Genomic DNA, 23687 nt, shown 5'->3' with positions numbered 1-23687 from the left:
AAAAATTGATCACATGAGAACATGCTCACAATACAATGTCAAATGGTAAAAGCAAGATAGAAAACTGTATGGTTCCATACAGTATGGTTCCAATTAATTTAGAAATTATGGACATGTAAAAACATACCAACTGATTATCTCTGGGTGATAGGATTATGAGTAATTTTAATTATCTTCCTTAGACTTTATTAAAAAATTAATTTCTAAAATAGACAAGGAATTTATAATTGGAATAAAAATTATTTTTTAAACTTTTTAAAAATTAAACTTTTTTGGGGAGAGAATTGTAGATTCACAGTCAGTTGGAATAAATAATACAGAGAGATCCTAGGTATCCACCCTGTTTCTACTGGTAACATACTGCCAAACTATAGTACAATATCATGGTCAGGCTACTGATGTCTAAAAATTAATTAAAATTTGTTTAATGTTTATTTAATTTTTGAGAGAGAGAGAGAGAGAGAGAATGAGCAGGGGAGGGGCAGAGAGAGAGGGAGACACAGAATCCAAAGCAGGCTCCAAGATCTCAGCACAGAGCCCAATACGGGGCTCGAACCCACAAACTGTGAGCCAAAGTCAGACACTTAACCGAATGATCCACCCAGGTGCCCCTAAAAGTTAATTTAAAAAAATGTTTATTTATTAAAATTTTTTTTAATGTTTATTTTTGAGAGAGAGAGATATAGCATGAGTGGGGGAGGGACAAAGACAGTGGGGAACACAGGATCTGAAGCAGACTCTGTGCTGAGAGCAGAGAGCCCAATGTGGGGCTTAAATTCATGAACTGTGAGATCATGACCTGAGCTGAAGTTGGACTCAACCGACTGAGCTACCCAGGTGCACTAAAAGTTAATTTTTAAAAAGAGAAGTTTTAACATAAGGGAACGCTTCTTCTCTGTCCCTTTTCGGAGAGAAAAGAATACAAGAAGCTGTTGGGAGTCATTTACATATTAGTGTGGATTAGCTTTTTCTTTTCTCTAGAATTTTGTAGGGAGAAAGAAACACCTAGAGGTAGGAGGAAGGGGATGGTGTAATGGGGTCAGAAAGGACAGAATCAGCATGCTAGGTGTTCTGAAAAAAAACTGTCACTTACATTGTAATTTGTGTGTGAGGGGGATGGAGCTAACAGCAGCAGTTTGATAGAGGTGTGGGAGTCCATTATGGCCCCAAGTACCCATGTGCATCACCATCAGCTGCCATCATCAACCTCCTAGGCCACTGTCACTAGTTTCATGCAGCCACACAATATCGCCCCTCTATGGTGCAGCCTCATGCACCCAACTGAGCCACAGGTGCTCTGTGGGCCTCATCATGCACATAGCCAGGGCTTTGCATTCACATCCCTCCTCCACATGCAGCCAGGACCATGTGTAACTGTCCAGGTCCAACAGCATTTGCAAGTGTCAAGTTCACAAGAGACAATTCTTGCCCAGCTAGCTGACAACGGAAGAGACAATGACATTAAGCATGACACACGCCACACACACTCCTATTCCTCAGGAAGGATCATCCTCTCCATACACCAAACATAAAAGAATAAGAGAGAGGAGGGAAGGAGGGGGAAGGAAGGAAGGAACTGGAAAGATGAGCAGAGGAGGCCTGGTGGGTGAGCTGTACCTCTGAATCAGAGGTCTCACACACCAGGGCCACTGTGTCCTGCATGCATACACAGCTATACCACATGCATGCAGACCACTGCTTGGCCTGCCTGAGGGACAAACCCCACTCTATAGTGACTATAGCCAGTCACTCTCCTTCCAATAGTTCTCAGAGAGCCTCATGGGTCACTGCTCTTCCACTGCTCGCCCTCGGTTGAGGCCTCCAGGTGACCACTGCTCCTGTGTAATACGCACACGAGGTTGCTGTGGGTGAGTCTCATAGGGTCCTGGGGTAAAGAGGATACCTACACTCCCTCTTCCCTGCCCTGGATCCTGAAAACATGGCACTCCCTTGACATTTCATGAGAACTCCTCCCTGATGGGATAGGTGGCTTTGGAAGCAGCTAAACCCAGGGACACCACTTTTACTGTATCTTTTCAGTAGAACTGTGCCCTGGGGGCAGGGAACTTTCTAAGAAAACTGGGAGAACCCCTTGAACCACACCAGTGGAAACTATCCAGTGTCTGCCGGCCTCAATAGCCCATTCCGGAGATAGTAAGAAGAGACACTGAGGAGGGGCCAGATTCCTAGAGGTGTGGAGGCAGGAGCTAGGGATTCCTGGACCCACTTGAGCTTCTGGCTTCCCTGAGAATTTGGGAGTTTGGGGCATGGCTTTGGACAAATGCTTTCTTTTAGCTCTTCCACATTTCTCTTACTTCACACACTCTGCCCTAGTCTCCTGAGCGACCATGAGAAGGCTGCCCACAGCCACATGTCTGTTGAGCAGGGAGAAGCTGCAGGGCACTCAGAGATGATCCATCCCACCTATGGGCTGGTCCCAGAACTTCCATGAGACACCAGCCCAGAAGCCCCAGGCCCATGCTCCTCCTGGTCCCTTGTAGAGTGGGGTTCCTTTCTAGCCAGCATAGCCTGTTTCTAGTCAAGTAGCAAAGGGGCTCTGAGGCTGCAGCTGAGACACTGTCCTGCTGCCAGTCACAGTGCTCAGACCTAGGACTGCATCAGGTGGCCTGGGACCTCCTCAGCCCTGGGCTCCTACTGAAATGAGGTGGGATGGGGCTTCTCGCCACTACATGTGAAGCCACACACATCGCAGGTAACCACGTGAGCAGCACACACCCCTCTGCATCCAAGCTGACACACATCTGCCCTTATGTGAGCAATCACCCCCTACCAGGTCACCACCCAGGTGCCCACACAGACCCCTGCTGATGGAGACAAATACCCCACATATACACAGAGCAATAAGCACAGCAGAATGGCCCCTGGTCCAGGAAAGGCCTGGACAACACTCACCGGGAAGAGGTGAAGAGAGACCCATTTACTCCTCCAAATGTGGACAGGGCAACAGAAATGGGCATGATCCAGGCCATGACCCCTAGGAGCTTCTCTCCAAAAGTCTGGGAGAGAAAACAAGGGGGTGAGCAGAAAAGGAGAGGTTACAACCCTCCACTTGTACATCATTCTTGGGAATGTTCCCTCCCATCTCTACCCTTGCTGAGTCTCTCTGACTAGGGTCCTGAGGGGAGGGTTGCAGGCCCCAGGCCCCTCCTGCACCATACTGCCACTTCCCTTCCCATGTTGATCACCACACAGTGGGCATTTAATCAGTGTTTTGGGCTATTAACTGAAGGAGACAGTGCATGGTGGTAATAATAATACTAATAACAACAACAACAACAACAATGACAATGATGTGGTAACATTTGTTTTCCTTGTCTTATGGATGAGAAAACTAAGGCACAAACTGAGATCACCAACCCAGAAAGTGGAGGGCCAGGACTAGAAGCCAGCTGTGTGAGTCAGGGCCTCATGTGCATTATACACAAGTGAGACAGGCAGGCCCAACAGTTTGGAGCTCTGAGACCTTGAACAAGGTCCTTAATTTTTGAGCCTCAGTTTTCCCATCTGTAAAACAGAAATGGATCCTAATTCATAGAATGAGAATTTCTAAATTTATAGAAATAATATGCTAAGAAGGGAAAAATGATAACAAGCCACTACATAGGCTGAGAAAGAAAAGACAGTGAAGCTATAGACTAGTCTTCATATATTGAAGGAATATAAAATGTCAGGGGACTAGCCTTTTCTATGTTTTCAGAGCCAAGTACACATTCAATTTCTAGCACGTTATGGGGGAGGGGTTGTTTAGAGTAGATGTCCTGCTGGGTTAGGCTGGTTGGTGGTCATGGAAACAGGCTACCACTGAAGGACCTCTTTCTTTACAGTCCTCTGAGATAAGCCATGTGATGACAGCTTGGCAGGGTGGCATCCAGGCCCAGGTGAAGCCAGGTGAGGGAACGGCATGGCTCCCAGGTCTTTCCTGGATATCAAAGACCCCAGTGCCTTGGATCTACATGATCTCTTTCCCCGAAAAGCACAAACCATTCCTACTTTCTCACTATTTACTGGCACACACTTTTCCCTGATGAGGGAAGGAATCAGGCTGCATGATTTCCCGAGGAAGAAGTGAAGGCAGAGAGAAATGGTGTTGTCTTCTGCTAGATTATATCTTTCTGAGGAGGAGCCTGCCTCCTTTATATAATCATCACATTTAGAGTTTAAAGTGCCCCAGATCAGGAGTTAGCAAACTTTTTCTGTAAAGGGTCAGATAGTAAGTAATTTGGCTTTGCAGGCCATACAGTGTTTGTGGCAACTAGACAGCTCTGCCGTTTTTGCTGTTGTAGGTACAACACGGCTGTCAGTTTGCTCCTTGGCACTTGAAGATGTGGTTTCTGCCCTGAGTACTTGGGTTGACTTCCAATTCCACAAATCCATGGATCAGGGAAAAGTGAGTGAGGCTAATCAAGCAAGTCTATGTCAACATTCCTGGTTTGAAGGACTGTGAGTTTGATTTCTTACCACAGCGACTGCGTTTGATGCCAGCAGCTCCTGAGGGGACATTGCAGTGACATAAGCGACATTGGCAAAGACATACACAAATGTGACCAGTGGGATGGAGATGAAGATGGCTCTGGGAAGGTTCCTGTAGAGGGAGAGGAGGTGAGAGGGGGAAGGCCTGGCACCTGGGACCACCTGCTTGTGATGGGATCTGGGGAGTGCCTTTTGTCTTTCTGCACACAGCTGACTTTGCAGGGCAGCTGACTTTACACTTTTCTGTGATGCTCCCTCTCCCTGGTGGGGGGGGGGGGTGGATTTGTCTCAATATGGGCAGGACAATTTAAAGGAAATGAAACAGCGTAGGCTGGGAATATGCTCCATACTGTTGGTCCCTTCCTGACTGGAATCTCCATGATGTACCTCTCTCTCCTGCCTCAAGACACAAAGACCCTCCTGTCCCAAGACAGGTAAATAAGATGTCTGGAGGCCTCTCAGGGCACATTTCATCCTCTAAGGCAGTGGTGTTTCCTCAGCCCTGTTTCAACTTTTTAATCTGCTCTGGGACTGTCATGGCATCATTTTTCTCCTCCTGGCAGGGTGTATGGCAAATGGTTAAAGTTCCTGGGAAATAACTCTTTCTTTAGAATAGACCAGGTCATGGTCAGATGGTGCTGGAGGTGAAGTGGCCAGGGGACACCTGGCTCCCTTTTCCTAGTAGCAGGTGCCATGGCCTTTTGAGGGATTTGGGAAGAGCTGGGCTATTTCAACTCACTTGTAGGGATCAACAAGTTCCTCAGTCACGTAATTAAGAAAGTTCCAGCCTCCGTAGGCAAAGGAGCCCTGAAGGAAAGCCAGTGCGATGAGGCCGATGTTGGGTTCTTGGAAATTCTCAAATGCGTTCTTTGGCTCCAGCCAGAAATACTCTCCTGTGGACGCAAGGGGCAGGAGGCTGCTCAGAGAGATAAGCCAGAGGCCTGGCGGCCCTTAGCCTGCCTAGTCCCGTCTTGGCCCCTCCCTGCAGTGATGGTCCAGCTCTTTGTCTTGTTTCCAGTGAACCCCACACATCGGAGAAGTGGGACCAAAAGGAGCAGGGAAATAGAGATCTAGGACTTCCCCAGAACCTGTTAACCAGGAGTCCAAATGGGGATTCAGGTTCAAAGCACAGTGCTCAATGTTCTTTTAAAAGGCAAATTTACTTGGAAAGAAAGACCAGGGGTGGTCACTGGTTAGGGCAGGGTAAATCTGGGGCAGGTGGGGAGGTGGGGGGCTGGCTTGTTGAGATTTGGAGATACAGGATTAGGGTCATTGGCAGTCTCCTGACCACCTTCCTTTGTATCTAAGATATACCTATATCTACTTTTTTATACGAATGTAAACAGTTTTATTTAGAAACAGATAGGTACCTGTTTGTATTATAGAATATAAAACTTGATTTACACTCTATAAAAAATGACCAGTATCCAAATTCAAGAGAGCTAGCATTCACAGAACATACAATGTGGGTGTGTAGCTACTGCTCACCAGCCTCAGTCTTGACTTAAACCAAAAAGATAATCCAGGGGGATTATTAGAGATTAGAGTACAATGCTTGCTGCTGAGCACCCAGCATCCAGAAGTTGCCGTTTTAGCATATGAAGGTTTGCTTTCTAAGTGCGTAACTTTAATAAGGTCTAGGTGCTCTGTACCTAGTGAGCTGTGAGGCTCTCCTGCCACACAGTTTTCACAAAGCATGAAGAACAACAAACACTCACACATAAACTCCTATAATGCCATTATTAGTTCATGCTTGCTCTTTCTTTGTCAATATCCTCCTATCTCTTTCTAAGGTGTGTGTCTGGTCTCCCTCTTCATGGTATAGATTCCCTGAGGACAAGGTCCTTCAGCAAAGAGATTTTCTACTGCCTTCCCAACCCTTAGCACAGGGTCCTGTACACAGTGGGCCCTCAAGAAAGGTTGCTGATGACACTGTAATGAGACATGGATTAACTGCCCATATTTTATTTATTCATCTGTAATCCAGCATTTGGACAGGAAATAAGATTACAGTGATCAGGAGAAAGCACTGGGACCAGAATAGGAGGAACTTACTATCTCTGAAAAGATAGCACAGTGATTTCTTTCTTTCTTTCTTTTAGGGGAAAGCATGAGCATAGTCCCTACTACCACAAATTATGTAATCACGTTTCTCACATTTGGAGAAATCGCAGGGGTCAACACATCCGGAGTACAATGGATAAGACTCGCCCTGGGAACACCACCTTCATGATCATGGTATCTCCCCTGCCAGGTAAGTCCATACAACAATTTCTTTAAACAATATAACCTGCTAAAGAACTTAACATAACTGGTTGAAATAACAGCAAACTTTAATTAGTTTCTTGGAGTAAATATCCAGGCACCCCACAAGGCCTTTAGAGCTTGTAGGCAGATGGGAGGTCTCTCTGTTTGTCATCTGACTTTCTCCAGGAGGCAGTGACACTGGGCAGAGCCTAGTGGTGCCATGGTTCCCATGGAAGCCAAATACAGACTCGGGCTTGGAAAGGACCAAATCCAGTGGGGAATGTTGGCAGGGGCCCCAGGAATGTCGAGCTCTCTCTTGTAGAGATTATGAGTAATTTTGAAATGTGTAAAAATCTCCTCCATTCCTCATTTTAAGACATGGGCAACATACAATATAAGATGCAGGGAGCTTTCCTGGGGCTGGGGCAAGAGAGCAACAGGAGTCCAGAGATCTGGGGTCTTTACCTAGCTATGCTAGAGCCATGAGGTCAGCATGGGAGAACTAAATTCTGCAACCCAGGTGGGGCATGCTCAACTTCCAACCACCCCAGAAAAAATGGTTTCTTTTTCCCTTTGTCAAGCAAGTGAAGAAGAAAAATCATTCAAGGCCAGAACTGGGAAATCTCAGGGTGTGCACATGTTCAAAGACAGTGTGAAGGGGTATGTACATGCAAGGGGTGGAGAGTTGGGTAGGGCCCTGATGTTCAGGTGATACTCACCTTTGCAGATCTGTACAACTCCCATGATGATGATCAGGGCCAGGGCCAGGAGCTTCCCAGCTGTGAAAATGTCTTGAACCCGGGTGGCCCAGCGAACACTGGAACAGTTGACCCATGTGAGGAGCACTGAAATGACAGATCCCCAAACATACCCTCAGGGCTATAATGAGGCCCTCTGCACAGAAACAGAAATGCTCCTTGCTCCTGATGATGGGATTGTAACGGGCAAGCCAAATTTCCCTAAAGCTCAGCCCAGTGTCCAGAAACCTTGGCTAGGTTAATGGGTTACAAATGGGGATTATGTGCCACAAATTAGAGCTTGGTCAGAGCATGCCCTGCCCAGGGCTGAAAGCCAGAAGCAGGCATGTAAGTGTGGGCACTGGCTTTGGGGAAAATCAGCATCTGACCAGGGTGCAAGTGTGGGCTTTGTTTTCAGGTCACTATGCTCAGGAGGAGCCCTGAGCAGCTGGTAGATCCTGAATGTCATCTTCCTCAGCCTGAATTTGGGGCAATAGAGGTTAGGGGAATCTTTTGTTACCTGAGGTATAATTTACATAGAGTGAAATTCATTTTTCTAAGTGTACAGTTTGATGAGATTCAACAAACATGTTTCATTATTTAATCACTTCCACATTCTTTGATGTGTATTTACTTACGAGAGAGAGATGGAGCACGAGCGGGGTAGGGGCAGAGAGAGGGAGGCACAAAATCTGAAACAGACTCCAGGCTCAGAGCAGTCAGCACAGAGCCTGATGTGGGGCTCAAACCCCAAACTGCGAGATCATGACCTGAGCTGAAGTTGGACGCTTAACTGACTGAGTCGCCCAGGTGCCCCACTTCCTCACTCTTTATATGGAACATTTCCAACACCCTAAAAAGTGCTCTCTCTTGTACACTGTGCTCCTTTGAGGTCAGTCCCCTTCCCCTACCTCTGGTAACCATTAATTTGGCTTCTGTCACTAAAGTTTTGCGTTTTCTAGCATGTCACATGAACAGAATCATATAATATGTAGCCTTTTGTGTCTGGCTTCTTTCACTTTATGTGATGCTTTTGAGATCCATTCATGTATGGCTGTGTATGTCAATAGTCTGGGCCTTTTATTGTCAAGTAGTAGTCTATTTTATGTATCAGTTTTCTATTCACTGGCTGATGGACATCTGGGTTGCTCCCAGTTTGGGGCTATGATGAATAAAGCTGCTATAAACACTTGCACAGAAGTCTTTAAGTGGATTGTAGATATCTTTGAGAAGGGTTTTCATTGCTCTTGAGTAAATACCCAGGAGTGAGATTTTGAGTCATAAGGTAAATTATTATTATTTTTAAAGTTAATTTATTTATTTTGAGAGGGGGGCAAGGGAGAGGAGAGAAAGAATCCCAAGCAGGCTCTGCACTGTCAGTGTGGAGTCCAACATAATGCTCGAACCCACGAACCATGAGATCATGACCTGAACTGAAGTCAAGAGTTGGATGCTTAACTGACTGAGCCACCCAGATGCCCCTAACTTTATTATTTTTTAAAGGTTTTATTATTAAATAAACTTAAAAAAATTTTTTTTAATTGAGAGAGACAAAGATAGCATGAGCAGGGGAGGGGCAGAGAGAGAGGGAGATATATAGAGAGAATCCCAAGCAGGCTCTGTATGACAGTGCAGAGCCAGATGCGGGGCTCGATCTCATGAACCTGTGAGATCATGACCTGAGCAGAAACCAAGAGTGGGACGCTTAACTGACTGAGCCACCCAGGCGCTCCAAAGATTTAATTTTTTTAAAAGTAATTTCTACATCCAGTGTGGGGCTCAAGCTCACAATCCTGAGACCAAGAGTCATATGCTCTACTGACTGCGTGACCCAGACGCCCTCTGAATGTATGTTTAACTTTATAAGAAAACAGTCACACTGCTTTCCAGAGTGGCTATATCAGTTAGTATTCCCACCAGTGACAACAGGTAGTTGTGGCTATATCAGGTGGTATTCCCACCAGTGACAACAGGACGAGTTCCTGTTGCTCTGCATCCTTTCAGCATTTGGTATTGTCAGCTCCAAAAGTTGGGCTATTCTAGTGGGTATGCAGTGGTATCTCATTGTGGTTTCCATTTGCATTTCCCTAGTGAGTAATGATGTTGAGTATGTTTTCATGTGCTTATTTGCCACTATCCCTATATCTTCTTTGGTGGCATGAGGGCTTTTAACTCTGTTTTATTTCCTAGGAGTCACAGGGCTCTCACAGAGATCCCAACAACCTGGAGCCTCCAAGGGCTGGAAGAGAGTTGAGAGGCTGAATCCTACCACCACACTCACCAAGCAACCTGGGGGAGCCTGTGCCATAGGAACAGGACTCATACATGCTTAGGAAGAGCTTGAGAACAAAGGGAAGTTAAAATCCTCTTATTTCTCCCCCTAGTCCTCTAAAGGTAAAAGTCATACATGTAAAAGCACCAGATCTCATTTGCAACTACATGAATGGAACTAGAGGGTACTATGCTAAGTGAAATTAGTCAGTCAGAGAAAGCCAAATACCATATGACTTCACTCATATGAGGAATTTAAGATACAAAACAGATGAACATAAGGAAAGGGAAGTAAAAATAATATAAAAACAGGGAGGGGGACAAAACATAAGAGACTTTTAAATACAGAGAACAAATTGAGAGTAGCTGGAGGGGTTGTGGGAGGGGGGGGATGGGCTAAATGGTTAAGGGGCATTAAGGAATCTACTCCTGAAATCATTGTTGCACTATATGCTAACTAAATAAATAAATTATTAAAAAACAAAAACAAAAAACACCAGATCTCTTCTCAAGCTCTGGCCGGGCCTCTGACTTCACTTGAACAGCTAATCAAGTTATATCAATACTTGATCCTTAAACTGCCCTTTTACTTTTCAAGAGTTTTCCAACCTTACTTGATTCTGAGAGCGTTTCAGTAAGGGGTTCAAATGTTATTATCTGCCTGTAACCTTTCTCCCTGCACCTCTTCTACCTGGCAAGCTCCTTCTCATCTTTCAAGATCCAGCTCAAATGTCACCTGTTCGTGAGGCTTTATTATTTTACTTATTCCTGACGATGTGACTGCAAGGTAAGATACACCAGCTGCATTTTATAGACAAGGAACAAAGTTTGACCCTCCTCTCTACCCCCAGACCACTTTCTTTATATTTAGTTTTGGCATCTAGTTCTTTGTATTATAATGATTTGTTCCTTTTTCTCTGTTTTCATGTAGGCCAGGAAGGCGGGGACTGTGACTTTTCAAGCTTTTAATCCCAGGGCATCATTAGTGCCTGCAAATAGCAGGTGCTCAACAAATATTTAATACTTGGATAAAGAAAATGCCCCATATCATTAGACCTGTAATCTCATTTTAGTCTACACATTCTACAATGCACAGAATCTCCCCTGTTCCCCAGGAATCTCATCAAAAGAAGACACAATCCCCAGATGGTTGTACAGAGCCAAAAGGGCAACAGGAAACTTGACTTCAAGAGTAGAAACTCTTGACTCCTCATGGAGGAGCTGTTATCCAAGATGGTGTCATATAAGGAGAACCAAAACATGTTGTCAGAGGAAGGATTTTAAGTGCTTGAACAGGGAGAACATCTTGTAAATACTCGAATGTTCCAGATGGACTGAGACATCCTGATAAACACACATTTGGTTTATCTTACTCAATTCAAAAAGGATTTCAGGATCACATGCCTGGTGACAATCCAACCCAAGTCACTCTAAGCACCGGGGCCTGTGATCTGCTTCTCCTCAGGGCCCTGAGGCTTGCTAAATACAAGGCTGGGCCCCCGGGGCCCTAGGAATTCAGGCAGACACAAGCAATGACTTAAGGATAAAAGAGACTGATACATGAAAAGAAGATTAGGACACAATACCCATGAGGCTCAGGGATAGGTAAGGATTACAGATTAAGGAACCAGATTGTGATCACAGAGAAGAAAATTATCCTCTACCAAAGGGGAGGAGAGGGCATGGTGGAGAGGAGACAGCAAAGTACTTGGAGGGAAATAAGAGATGAGCAGGACAACTCACAGAAACTCCTCTCCCCCAGCAGGTGGGGGGTGGGGGGGGATGTGGCCACCTCCTGGTAGGCTGGGATAAAAAACACAAAATCATCTCCTTAGGAGGGGACTTTGTTAAGGCAACCAGAAAGATTCCTTCAGTCAGCTCCACAGTAGTGCTGGGGGATGGGAGATGTTTGAAGGAAGGGATAATTTGTCAAATAAACTTGCTGTGGGTGTCTTCTGTCCCACCTGAGCTTATCTCCACAATTTCACAAGAACCCAGCCCTTGACTAATATTTAACCTTTTACCTTTACAGGGATCTTTCAGAAATAAAAAGAGAAATCCTGAGAATGAGGTGGAGAGACAGGCTGCCTGTGACACTAATCTCCTTAGAACAATGGCTGCAGGCCCTATATCTGACCCTTTACCCTGAAGTTGGGTGATCACAGCATGTGACTGAGGGGAAAGAGGGCACTGTGAGTCTCCTGCTACCACAGGACACCTTTCCTCACAGCAGGCTGAAACCCGAGCCTCCAACCAGAGAGGAAAGGTCAGTGAGTGGAGGCAACACGGTCGGTGCTTGCCAAGTCCCTGCCCTGCTCAGGCCTTCTGTCTCTGCCTGTCTGCTACCCAGAACCCCTTTCTGTTGTTGATGACCGTGTCCCCTCTCTCTTCTCAGCCAGACCCTGCATTATGCATGTTTGAGAGACAGTGACCTCAGAGAAGCCACATGTAGATGGGGACTAGTGGCCAACTACAGCTTGAAATGTGAGGAGTTTCTTCCATCCATCTATCCATTCATTCATCCATCCATCCGTCCATCCATCCAAACATCATCTATAAAGGGCCTACATATTCTAAGCACTCTGGTAGAGTGCCTAGGGGAGTTATAAGTAAGACACAAGTTCCTGCCCACAGGGAGTTGACAGCCCAAGGGGGGATGTTGGATGAGCTAAAAGATAATCATGCAACAATGATCATGCCACAATGTGGTGGCAGCAGAGCTCTTCATGGAAGCCAGTGGGCTAATTCAGCCCAGGGGAATCAGATGCTTCCTATAGGAGGGAGAGACCCTAACAGAAAGAAGAATTTTATAATTTTGGCCCAGCTGGATAAAATAAATAAGAAGGCATAAGACTCTTGTTCTTGTCCATTGTAATCTGGCTGTGAGGTGGTTGCTGCTTCTCTAGAGGCCTCCATGGAATCTTAGACTTATCTGTATTTCTTGGGCATTTTCTCCTCTCTCTTTTGTTTCTTTTCTGTTTGCTGGGTTAAAAAAAAAAAAAAGGCTATCAAGAAGACGATACTTCAAGAAGATGCTGAAGTCAGGAGTTGGTTACTTAATCTGCCAAGTTGGAAAAGGTGACAAGGTGACACCTTAATGTCAAGGAATAGGAGGAGTACAAAAAACAAGACAGGCAGGAGTAGGGAATTTAGAACCCAGCAATCTTTTTTTTTCTTTTAAGTTTACTTACTTATTTTGAGAGAGAGTGTGTGTGAGCAGGGAAGGGGCAGAGAGAGAGGTAGAGAGAGAATCCCAAGCACACTCTACACTATCAGAGTGGAGCCCAATGCAGGGCTCAATCCCATGAACTGTGAGATTATGGCCTGAGCCAAAATCAAGAGTCAGATGTTTGACTGACTGAGCCACCTAGGTGCCCCCCAGCAATCTTGTGCCCTGCTCAGAGCACAGGGCCTCTCAACTGCCAGATAGGAGAGGTGGGCTCAGTACTTCCTGTCCATGGGAAAACTGTAAGACTGAAAGAGAGATGCAGAGTCCTCGGGTCGATGACAATGCAGATCCTGTCACCGACCTGGACAATGTCCACTGTGGAGAGGGTTGGCAAGCTCCTGTTTCCTGCAGAGAAGACTGAGTCCCCTCCCAGCCCTGATCCTCAGACTTTGATCCCTTGGGGACTCACAGAAGCTTCTCCTTCACTTCCTCCCTCTGATGATGACATCAGAACTCATGGGGCCAGTGGTAGGCAGAGAAATGACCATCCCAGAGATGTCAACATCCTAATCTTGTTAGCATGTTACTTTATATGGCAAAAGAAAATTTGCAAATGTGAGTAAATTAAGAAACTTCAGATGGGGAGATTATCGAGGATTATCTGAATGAGTGCAATGTAGTCACAAGAGTTCTTATAAGAGGAAGGCAGGGAGGGTCAGAGTTAGGAAAAGAGACATGATGTCAGAAACAGAAGTCAGAGAGGGAGAAAGAAATATCTGAAGAAGCCATGCTGCTGGCTTTGAAGATGGAAGAAGGGGCCATGAATCAAAAAATGTTAGGGAGTCTCCAGAAGCTGGAAAACACATGGAAACAACTGTTCCCAGAGCCTCTAGAAAGAACACAGCTTTGCTGACACCTTGAGTTTAGGACTTCTGACCTTTAGAAGTATAAGACACCAAATCTGTGTAGTTTTAAGTCACTAAGTTTGTGATAATTTGTTGTAGCAGCAATAGGAAGCTAATACAGGGCCAGGTACCATACAGAAAGACCAGAAGGCAGGTGGCACACCTTGAAAGAGCAAGCCTTTTAAAGAGTAACCAGACAGCATATCCAAGACCCCAAAGGAGTGCCTGTCCACAGACCTTGCAGAACACCTGTGGAGGAAAGAGGTGGGGCCCTCTAGAAGTGGTCAGTGAAAGTGAAGTCATGTATGTGCTGACCTAGCTGGCAAATTTCCACACCAAATGACAGCATCCCAACTCTTCCACACCCCCAGGATCCTATAGCTAAAGTGTTACTGCCTCTTATTCCTTCCCTTTGTAATTCTATACAGTAGTAAACAGGCTCACCCTCCAATAACTCTAGCTGTAATTTTCTTTTCTTTTTAGTTTTTTAATGTATTTATTTTTGAGAGAGAGAGTGCAAGCTGGGGAGAGGCAGAGAGAGATGGAGACACAGAGTCCGAACCAGGGTCTAGGCTCTGAGCTGTCAGCACAGAGCACGACATGGGGCTCGAACTCACGAACCATGAGATCATGACCTGAGCCGAAGTCAGACACCTAATTGACTGAGCCACCCAGGCACCCCTAGCTCTGATTTTCTTCTCACAAAAATTTGGGGCAAAAAAACACTCCTAGTATCTCTCCTTCATGCAACCCCAGGTTCTCATCCAGTTTCCTCCATATTCCATGAAACTTCAGGCCCACACACACAACCCAGATATACATGCAAATGGAAGCCCAAGAGTCTTAAACTTCTTACAAGGTGGGTATAGCCCTGGGATGCTCACAAACATGGTTCCTTTGTTCTCTGCCCCCATGGTTTTATTGGTCTCCTAATTTTACTGACCAGAGGCTATAATCACAGACATAGAGGAAGTCAAGATGAAAAGCTAAGAGATGGGCTCAAGTGTCCTGAGACTGGGTTCCTTCCTCAAGTCAAAGGATAGAGTGGCCACAATGTGCACTATCTTGCAGTGGACAACACTGAAAGCGCCCTGGCAGAGCCCGTTCTGGGACTTTCCCAGGTTGAGTCAACCCAACCCAACCCCCCAGGAAGGGAGGCGAGGTTAAAGGATTAACAAATTTTAGAAGGGAAGAACATGAACAACATGTTTTGGGAACCTTTACCTTAGATGGATATATTATAGATTATAGGTAAAAGAGACAATTTAAAATTAATCTCTCTAGTCCATCTTTAAACAGAACATCAGTGACTTGCAAGCATAAAATAACTAAAATCTCCATTTAGAAAATGGGTTAGGGAATGGTGGGGCTGGTTTTAAGTGTCTGCAACCAGCACAGGCCAGGTTTTGTCTTCAGGTACTCCCTTGCTTCTGGACACGGGACTCTGGCCTCTTGCTGAGCTGGGCTGGCAAAGGGTCATTTTATGTCTTCATCAGAGGCCAAGTGAAGACCTTCCCACATGGAACCCCAATCTCATTCCTTTTGCTAAGCCAGCTCTGCTCCATGTACCATGTCGTTCGGGTGTGATGAGGTGAAAGCCAGGATGGGGCCATTTGGATAGGGGGCTGGTTAAAAAATTTTTTTCTAAATGTTTATTTATTTATTTTTGAGAGAGAGAGAGAGACAGAGTGTGAGCAGGGGAGGAGAAGAGTGAGAGGGAGACACAGAATCTGAAGAAGGCTCCAGGCTCTGAGCTGTCAGCACAGAGCCCGATGCAGGGCTTGAACTCATGAACTGTGAGATCATGACCTGAGCCAAAGTCGGATGCTTAACTGACTGAGCCACTCAGGTGTCCTCCCCCACAAAAAATTTTTTACATTTATTAATTTTTGAGAGAGAGAGAGAGAGAGAGAGACAGTGGGGTAGGAGCGGTGGGGGAGAGGGGTACAGAGGATCCAAAGCAGGCTCTGTGCTGAGAGCAGAGAGCATGATGTGGGGCTTGAACCCACGAACTGTGAGACCATGACCTGAGCTAGAGTCTGACGCTTAACCAACTGAGCCACCCAGGTGCCCCTGTAACAGTGATCAGGGAGCGTGTGGGTAGCTCAGTTGGTTGAGCTTCCAACTCTTGATTTTGGCTCAGGTCATGATCCCAGGGTCATGGGATCAAGCCTCGTGTCTGGCTCCACACTGAGCATGGAGCCTGCTTAAGATTCTCTTTCTCTCCCTTTGTCCCTCTTCTCCACTCACACTTTCTCTCTAAAAAAAAAAAAAAAAAGAAAAGAAAAAAGAAAAAGAACTGTGCTCAGAAGAATGAACTAGTTGGGGCTCTCCTTGTAGAAAGCCCCCAACCTAGGGGGAAATGTTTGAGGCTTTTGCCCTACTATCCAGAGGCACATTTCTAGCCTTATGGGCAATCAGAGCCAGGAACTGACCTGAGAGACTCAGAACATCATTTTATACAGAGTGGAGTAAGACCCCAACTAATGTCCTCCTGGCCCCCAGTTTCTCAGTTGCTTATTCTCCCACTACATCAGCCTTTATTTTATCATATACACATTGCCCTGCATTCCCTTTGCCCATTCCTACATTCTCTTTCTCCTGCTCCTGTCAGTGGGACTCAAGATCATTGCTGAAGTGCCACTCTGAGTCAGTCACCTGAAGATACTAGCTAGTCTGCTTTCAGGCTAGCAGGAAATGAGATGCCAATGTGGCAAAGGGGAAGACTAAGACGGCTACCCCTCAGAAACCAAAAGAGTCGCCTCCATTGCTCCTAGAGCTTTAGAAAATTATTTCCCACTGGCAGTCTTGGTTCTCTGCCTTTGTATCCCCTTCTCTGGCCCCTTGTCAATGTCACCATCACTTGTTCTCTTGAACTCTGGGAACTTCTTTAGGATTTCTTGGTCTTGCTGTCTCATACCTTTCTCAGGAATGAGCTGGAGGCAGCTTGGAACAACTTGTTTTTGTTTAGCACTTCCAGAACTAGGCCTCTCTGTCTTTTCAGATAAGAGAAAACAGGCAGTAGAAAGTGGGGGGAAATGCCCAGACTTGCCAAAGTCCATAAAGACAGGTGATGAAGAAGAGAGGGAAAGAGAGAGCCTGAGAAACAACAGTGGGGAGGAAGGAAGAGGAGGGACAGTACACATCGATATGAGTAAGGGAGAAAGAGCCTGAGAGATGCAGCACAAAGAAGGCCAGGACAGAAAAAAGATATAATGCACTAAGCAAACAGCTGCTGAAAGGGGAAGCTGTGACGCCACTTTGTAGAAATCAGAACACCCTGTTCCTCTCCAGAGCTTCAAAATAAGCACCTTTCCGGGATGGAGCTCCCAGACCTCTGAAGCAGCCATAAATTTCACCTGGGTCATAGGCATTGGTTTCTTAGTCTCACCTTTTGCTGGGGCACACACTTCTCCTTCTTCCGCCTTCCGCCATGCTCTGCCAGCTCCCCCTAACTCCCTCCCTCCAGACCTGGAGCAAAAGGGGCAAGGTGACGCCCCTTAGACCAGCCCTCCGGTGCCCAGGCTGGAGCAGCATACCTGTGAGCACTCAGCCCGCAGGAGGGGGTGTGGTGACACTGAGCTCTGTGATAGGCTGGACAGGGCTCCTTGGCTACGTCTCCCGTCCTGCTCTTGGAAGGATCTGGGCACGTGTTTCTAATTGTGGAGAGGCTGCTTGGGCTTGGCTTGCCTAACCTCAGCCATTTCCAGAACTAGGAGGTTACCAGTGCCGGCTGCCAAAAGACACTGATACGCAAAGAAAACAGAGAGCCCTGTTTGAGTTCTAACAAACACAACCCAAGGCTCTGATAAGGTTCCAGGTTTGCCCACACAGGCCAGACTGAGCTATCTTTCCTTCTATGAGTCCTCAGAGAGAACTGGGGGGAAAGGGGTGTGAGTGGAAAGACACAGCCAGCTTCCTAGAATCCTTTCCTGTTCACCCAGGGTGAGACATTTTTCACACGGGGTGAGGAGTTGTATTATAAAGTCTCAAGTTGTTGCCTATCTAAAACAAAAGCTGGTATTATGGTAAGTATAAATGACTTGACTGATGAAAGACAAAAACATCAAAACAAAGCAACAGCAATAACACCAAAATCAATCAAAGCAGCCCTTTCCTATAAACTAAGCTTTGATCCCAGCTTCTGTAAGGTCCACAATGGGGCTGTGAAACAGATCTTGCACCATGCTACAGTAACATTTTGTTCTTCTCCAGCCCTTTACATCTGGAAGCATTCTTCCAGCTAAGCTCCCACCCATGCTGCCCTACCCCCCTCCCTGGCTCTCTCTTCCCCTTCCTTCTTATCCTGACCCCTCTGTGCCAGTTGCTAGACCTGGAGTTTCTGCTGAATCACCATCTGGTACTTAGTTTAGCCAAGAAGCCCAAACTCCCAGCTCAGCATTTTCCAAGAGCTGAGTAGTTCTCTCTTCAGCATGAACTAAACATGGCTTCTGAGCTAGGGTAGGGATGGGGTGGGGTGGGGGGAGAGAAAAATGGAAAGCAGCTGGAAAGCAGGGGAGACAGACCTAGTGCACCAAGCCACCTCTGAGAGTTACATTTTAATCCTACTCATTATTGTCTCAGCACTGGCCTCAAAAATTCCTGTTATCTCATCCCCCCAATTCTCAGGGCAGATGCCTCCCAGACAAAATGGGAAAGGGAATGGGGCAGGTTCTGTGGGGTCTGCACAGAGCTCAAGAGGGCTAGCCTCACTTTTCATCACCCTCAGCCTTGGAGGAAAGGGTGTGAGTCTTGGGAGGTCTGGTTGGTTCTTGGACTAGAACACTTGTGGGCTCTGTTGGTGTCACTGAAGCTTATAAGCATAGACCCAGGCTGCAAAATTCCCAGGATTGGTTCAGTTATAACCCTATTCCAATGGCAGGTAGTACTTATACTTGCTAAACTCTCAAAAGCAAATCTTCCCTCTCATCTTTACCCCAAAATTCCCTGTAACATTAAGCCCCACTCCCAGTAGTCTTCTAGTTTTATATTCTTGGGTATGTGAAATAAATGTGAACTTCATAAACCACAGGCTCTGGCTCCTCTTGGTAAAACAAAGTCAGCAACAAAAGGCCAGAGGAGAATTTAATCTGCAAGGCTCGTTTGAGAAAGTTAGCAAGCTGTTTCCATCCTAGTGGAAGCTGAACTACTAGAAAACTCCCTGTTTTAGGAAGCCTCAATCCCATTTATTACTCTCTCAAGTAGGGCTGGACACATTCCCAGGAACAAGTTCCTCATTCCCCAATTTCCAGGACTTTGGCTGTTTGGGCCCTTTGAACAGCAAACTCCAGTCTTAGAGTGAAAGCTGGAGACTAGAAGAGACACTATGGGAATCCAGGAAAGAAGAGGTGATCAGGACCAGGAATTGAAGCATATTGAAACTAAAAAGAAGACAAAGAAACTGATCTGAGAACAGAACTAGATTTAGACTAATGGACAGAAGTGTCCAACAACCAATGGATCTCTAGATCCAAACTCTAGAATTTGCTGTGATATTTATAATTGCTTACTATGATATATAAACTATAGAGCACTTATTGGTAGTTGTTCTTATTAGAGCTCAAGATTGGATCGCTCTTAAGAAATGTTAAGATGAGGGTAATAGGCACAAAAGATACTCCAGAGGTCTTATAGGGCAGGGAGGAGGTGAAATGGCACTGAAGAGCAGGTGTTTACTCTGCCATTATAGGCATGAATTCCAAAAGCATATGGAATGCCTTCCTCAAGTCCCAGCAATAGATCATGAGTATTGGAGAGTGAATGGGAAGGGTGAATGGGAAGGGAAGTGAATCGTGAGTATTGGAGAGACAGATGGACCAACTCAACACAGTATGAACCACACCAATGACAAGGCATTAAAATATAATCCAGTGTTATCCTCAATTTATTTCACTTGCATTCCAATGAGAATGTGCCATCCTTGACTCCCCAATCATCATAATCACCAGGTCCTATAAATTCTACCTTGTAAATGCCAAATACATCTATTTCTGTATACCCCCACAGCTCCATCCCTAATTCATATCACTGTCATCCCTATCCTGGATTCCTGTAACCACATTATAACTGGTCTCCTTGCCTCTGATCTTATTCCCCTCTCCAATTCATCCTTTACTCTTGCAGCCATGAGTTTTCTAAAATGTAAATATGATCATATCAATTTTCTGAAACCCTTTAATGCTGTCCCACTGCTCCTAGAGTAAAGCCCAATCTCTCTGGCATGGCCCAGAAGGCCCTTTCATGGCTGAGTCTTCACTTCTATCTACATTTCCTACCTCTTAGTCTATGCTGTGGCTATACTGAATCACCTGAAGTTCCCCTAAGGGGGAATGTTCTTTCCTGTTCCTAGATCTTGGCACATGCTAATCCTTCCTGCTATAACATTCTCCCTGTCCCATCCCATTCCACTTTTCTCTCCATGCTGAATGTTGCCCTATCTCCAACTGGTCTTTCCTCAACTTATATGTAATTTTCTCCAAGATTTTCCTCAACCACAGTCCCTACTCCCATTTCTTTTTTTTTTTTAATTTTTTTAATGTTTATTTATTTTTGAGAGAGAGAGACAGAACGTGAGTGGGGGAGGGGCAGAGACAGAGGGAAACACAGAATCTGAAGCAGACTCCAAGCTCTGAGCTGTAAGCACAGAGCCCAATGTGGGGCTCGAACTCACGAACCACAAGATCATGACCTGAGCTGAAGTCGATGCTTAACCGATTGAGCCACCCAGGCGCCTCTACTCCCATTTCTGTTATATCTAGCTCTGCTTGGATGTTGTCCTCTTGGGGAATTTACGAGTTAGAACTGAAATTCCTTGTGTCTTTGTCAGAATCATCCATTGGACTGTGGGTTCCTTGGTACAGGAACGAAGTATCCTCATGTCTAACACAGTCCCTGAAGCAGAACAGACACTCAGTTATTCGAGAATAATTGAATGATTCTGTATCCCCTCTGGTACCTGGAAGACACACATGTGGACTCAGTAAATGTTTATTAAGTCTTAATTTCCTGCTGCTGCCACCGCAAATGAGAATGAGGTTTTTTGGTTTACTGTTGTATCTCCTGTGTCTCAAACAGTATCTAGCACATCATGGGCACTTGATAAATCTTTGTTGAATGAACAAAGTGTTGAGATTCTCGTTTATATAATGCTTCCCAAGAGTCCCAACTCCTTTCTAGGTTGTATTGCTCTACAGCAGACTTTTGAGCAACAACCTGGGGTAGCCACCCTGAGGAAGGCTTCCAGCCAAAGACCTGCTCAGTGCTCCTCAGGGCTTTGCGGAGGTGGTGGAAGGCAGAAATAGAGAACACATTGTGAATGCTCATCACAAACACTAGACAGTTGAAACATTTCATTTTGATTCATCCTAGATAAACTACATTGCTCCCTCTTAGTAGTCCATCACCATGTCCAGCTGATTCTACTCCTAAATCTTTCTGGTTTTTGTCACCTTGTAACTTCATTTTTATTTCAGGCCAGGATTTCACTGGCCTGGACAAATGTTTAGCCTGCTAACTCATCTTCCTGCTTCAAGTGTCACAGTCTTCACTCAGATGTGAGCCTAATCATGTTACTCATCTGCTCAATATCCTTCAGTGGTTCCCCATGCCTTGGATGAAGCCTGCTCTCTCCTGTATGATATATAAGATTCTTCGAGATCTGGCCCCTTCTCACCTGTTCAACCTCATCTCCTATCACTCTCCTGGGCTCCATCCACACAAAAGTACTTGCTTTTCTCCAACATGTCATTTCTCTCTTGACACAAAGTCTTTCCTGTGCCCATCCCTCTACCTGGCTGTTCTATTTCATGCCTATCTGGAGCCCACCTTTTTAGATGTGGCTTACCTTTTTAGATGTGGCTCAATCTGGGAGCCTTACCTAGCATTCCTCTCGCAACTTTGAAGGACATTTCTTTGTGTTGCACACACTTTTGTCATCACATTGTATTGTAATTATTTGTTTGTACACCAATGTCTTCATTAGCCTTTAACCTCTTCCCAGACTCCATAAATAATGCCTTATCATCGCCCCTCAGTGTTGGAGCTCAATATGGTGATTAACTGATAGATTTGCAGTTTCTTTCTTTTTTGAAAAGCCACTTACAAAATAATTTTAGTCTCTATGAATCATAAAAATGAAAAAACGAGATTTTAGTCAAATTGACAACTGAGTAAAAAATTAAGAGATTTTCAATATGCAGGTGACCCTTGAACGATATGAGTTGGAGCGTCACAGGCCCGCTAAAATGTGGATTTGTTACAGCACAGCACTGTAAATGTATTTTCTCTTCCTTATGATTTTCTTAATGTTTTTAGCTTACTTTATTGTAAGAATACAGTATATATTCTGTATTCTATATTCAACGTATATATATATACAGTATATATATATACAGTATATATATATATATACATATACATATATATGTATATACATATACATATATGTATATACATATGTATATGTATATACATATATATGTATATACATATGTATATACATATATATGTATATATACTGTATATATATATACAGTATATATTCTGTATTCTATATTCAACGTACACAATATGTGTTAATTGGCTGTTTATGTTATTGGTAAAGCTTCTAGTCAATAGTAGGCTAAGTGTAGTTAAGTTTTTGGGAAGTCAAAGTTATATGTGGATTTTCAATTGTTCAGGGAGTCAGCATCCCTAACCCCTCCATTGTTCAAGGGTCAACTGTATTTAGATCTTATTTATTTATTTTTTAATAAAATTTTTTTTAACGTTTATTCACTTTTGAGAGAGAGAGAGAGAGAAACAAAGCGTGAGCGGGGGAGGGGCAGAGAGAGAGGAAGACACAGAATCTGAAGCAGGCTCTGGACTCTGAGCTGTCAACACAGAGCCTGACACAGGGCTCGAACGCATGAACCATGAGACCATGACCCGAGCCAAAGTCAGACTGAGCCACCCAGGAACGCCTGTATGCTAGACGATGTATGGGGAAAGAAGACAACCTGGATATACATGGATTAAATCTGGGCAGTCTGTTTGTCTGGATTCATACATATAAGGATTATGAGACATCCAGAGAACTCCGGGAATTAAGGAGGGCAAGAAAGCAATGCTGTCCAGGCATCTGAGGCAACAGGTTTAGTAAATGGAGATAAATTTGGGGTTAGAGAATGTGAAAGAAACCTCAAAGGAAAATGAACCAAGACTAAGGGATTTAGAAATTAGGAAAGACTAGAACCCTCTGATGTCAAGGTATTAATTTGCAAGAGACTTGCAAAACAATACACACGTTTATCTATCATAGCATCCTGCATCAAGGACCTGGAAGCTTTCCACAGAGGAATTGCAGAGCAAATCAGAGTTAAAAGTTACACAAATAGTAAAGTTCTTTCTCTTCCAAGCTGCTCAAGGAAGAAGAAAAAGAAGGAGAAAGAGAAAAAGAAAAAAAAAAGGAGGAGGAGAAGGAGGGAAAGGAAAAAAGCAGAAGCAGGAGGAGGAGGAGAAATCTGAAGCCTAAAAGACTAGCCTCTTAGGAATCTCAGTAGAAAGATAGAAAATAAGATAAGAAGCATTTTTTACTTGTGAAATGCATGCAGTGCACTCTTGTCCCCTCAGGGTGAGAAAGGAGAAGGAGCTTTTTTAGGACAGGCATTCAGGGGGGAAAGGGTACTTGAATGAGAAGAAAAAATTCTACTTCAGCTTCTGGACATGACCCTAGTTCCCAAAGCCAGGAAGGAGACCAAGAGCTGCTTGAGTGAAAGGTGGCCCAGTCCCAAGGAGAGGGAGACAGATCCCAAAGGAAAACCCAGTGTTAGGAAGCAAGAAGCACAAATGGGGGACCCCAGAACACCTGAAGCTCCTTCAGTGTCAATG

The 23687-nt window shown here is 44.9% G+C and overlaps 1 protein-coding gene and 1 non-coding gene across 4 annotated transcripts in view; both read right to left on the bottom strand.

The window, feature by feature from the left end:
• The window catches only part of SLC7A8 (solute carrier family 7 member 8), a 52955-nt gene that overhangs the window by 7252 nt on the left and 22016 nt on the right, over nucleotides 1-23687 (bottom strand). Inside the window, exons 1-5 of one of the 3 annotated variants that reach the window (XM_086710124.1) lie at nucleotides 17212-17367; nucleotides 7458-7583; nucleotides 5231-5384; nucleotides 4480-4603; nucleotides 2914-3017 (exon numbers count right to left, since the gene is read on the bottom strand). In XM_086710124.1, coding sequence (XP_086566250.1) covers nucleotides 2914-3017; nucleotides 4480-4603; nucleotides 5231-5384; nucleotides 7458-7482 — 407 coding nt within the window. In that variant the 5' untranslated portion in view covers nucleotides 7483-7583; nucleotides 17212-17367. Of the gene's footprint in view, nucleotides 1-2913; nucleotides 3018-4479; nucleotides 4604-5230; nucleotides 5385-7457; nucleotides 7584-17211; nucleotides 17368-23687 lie in introns of those variants that run through there. The other 2 variants (XM_025918901.2, XM_025918902.2) reach the window with 2 other exon arrangements.
• Nucleotides 6591-6753, bottom strand: LOC112856656 (U1 spliceosomal RNA). Its single transcript, XR_003223208.2, has one exon. It is a non-coding gene; the product is annotated as a U1 spliceosomal RNA (small nuclear RNA).

Source organism: Puma concolor, chromosome B3 (assembly GCF_028749965.1).
Source record: "Puma concolor isolate L17-30 chromosome B3, mPumCon1.1.hap2, whole genome shotgun sequence".
NCBI classification, from domain to species: domain Eukaryota; kingdom Metazoa; phylum Chordata; class Mammalia; order Carnivora; family Felidae; genus Puma; species Puma concolor.
Note: the sequence above shows the minus strand (reverse complement) of the source record. Positions and strands in the feature narration are given on the sequence as shown.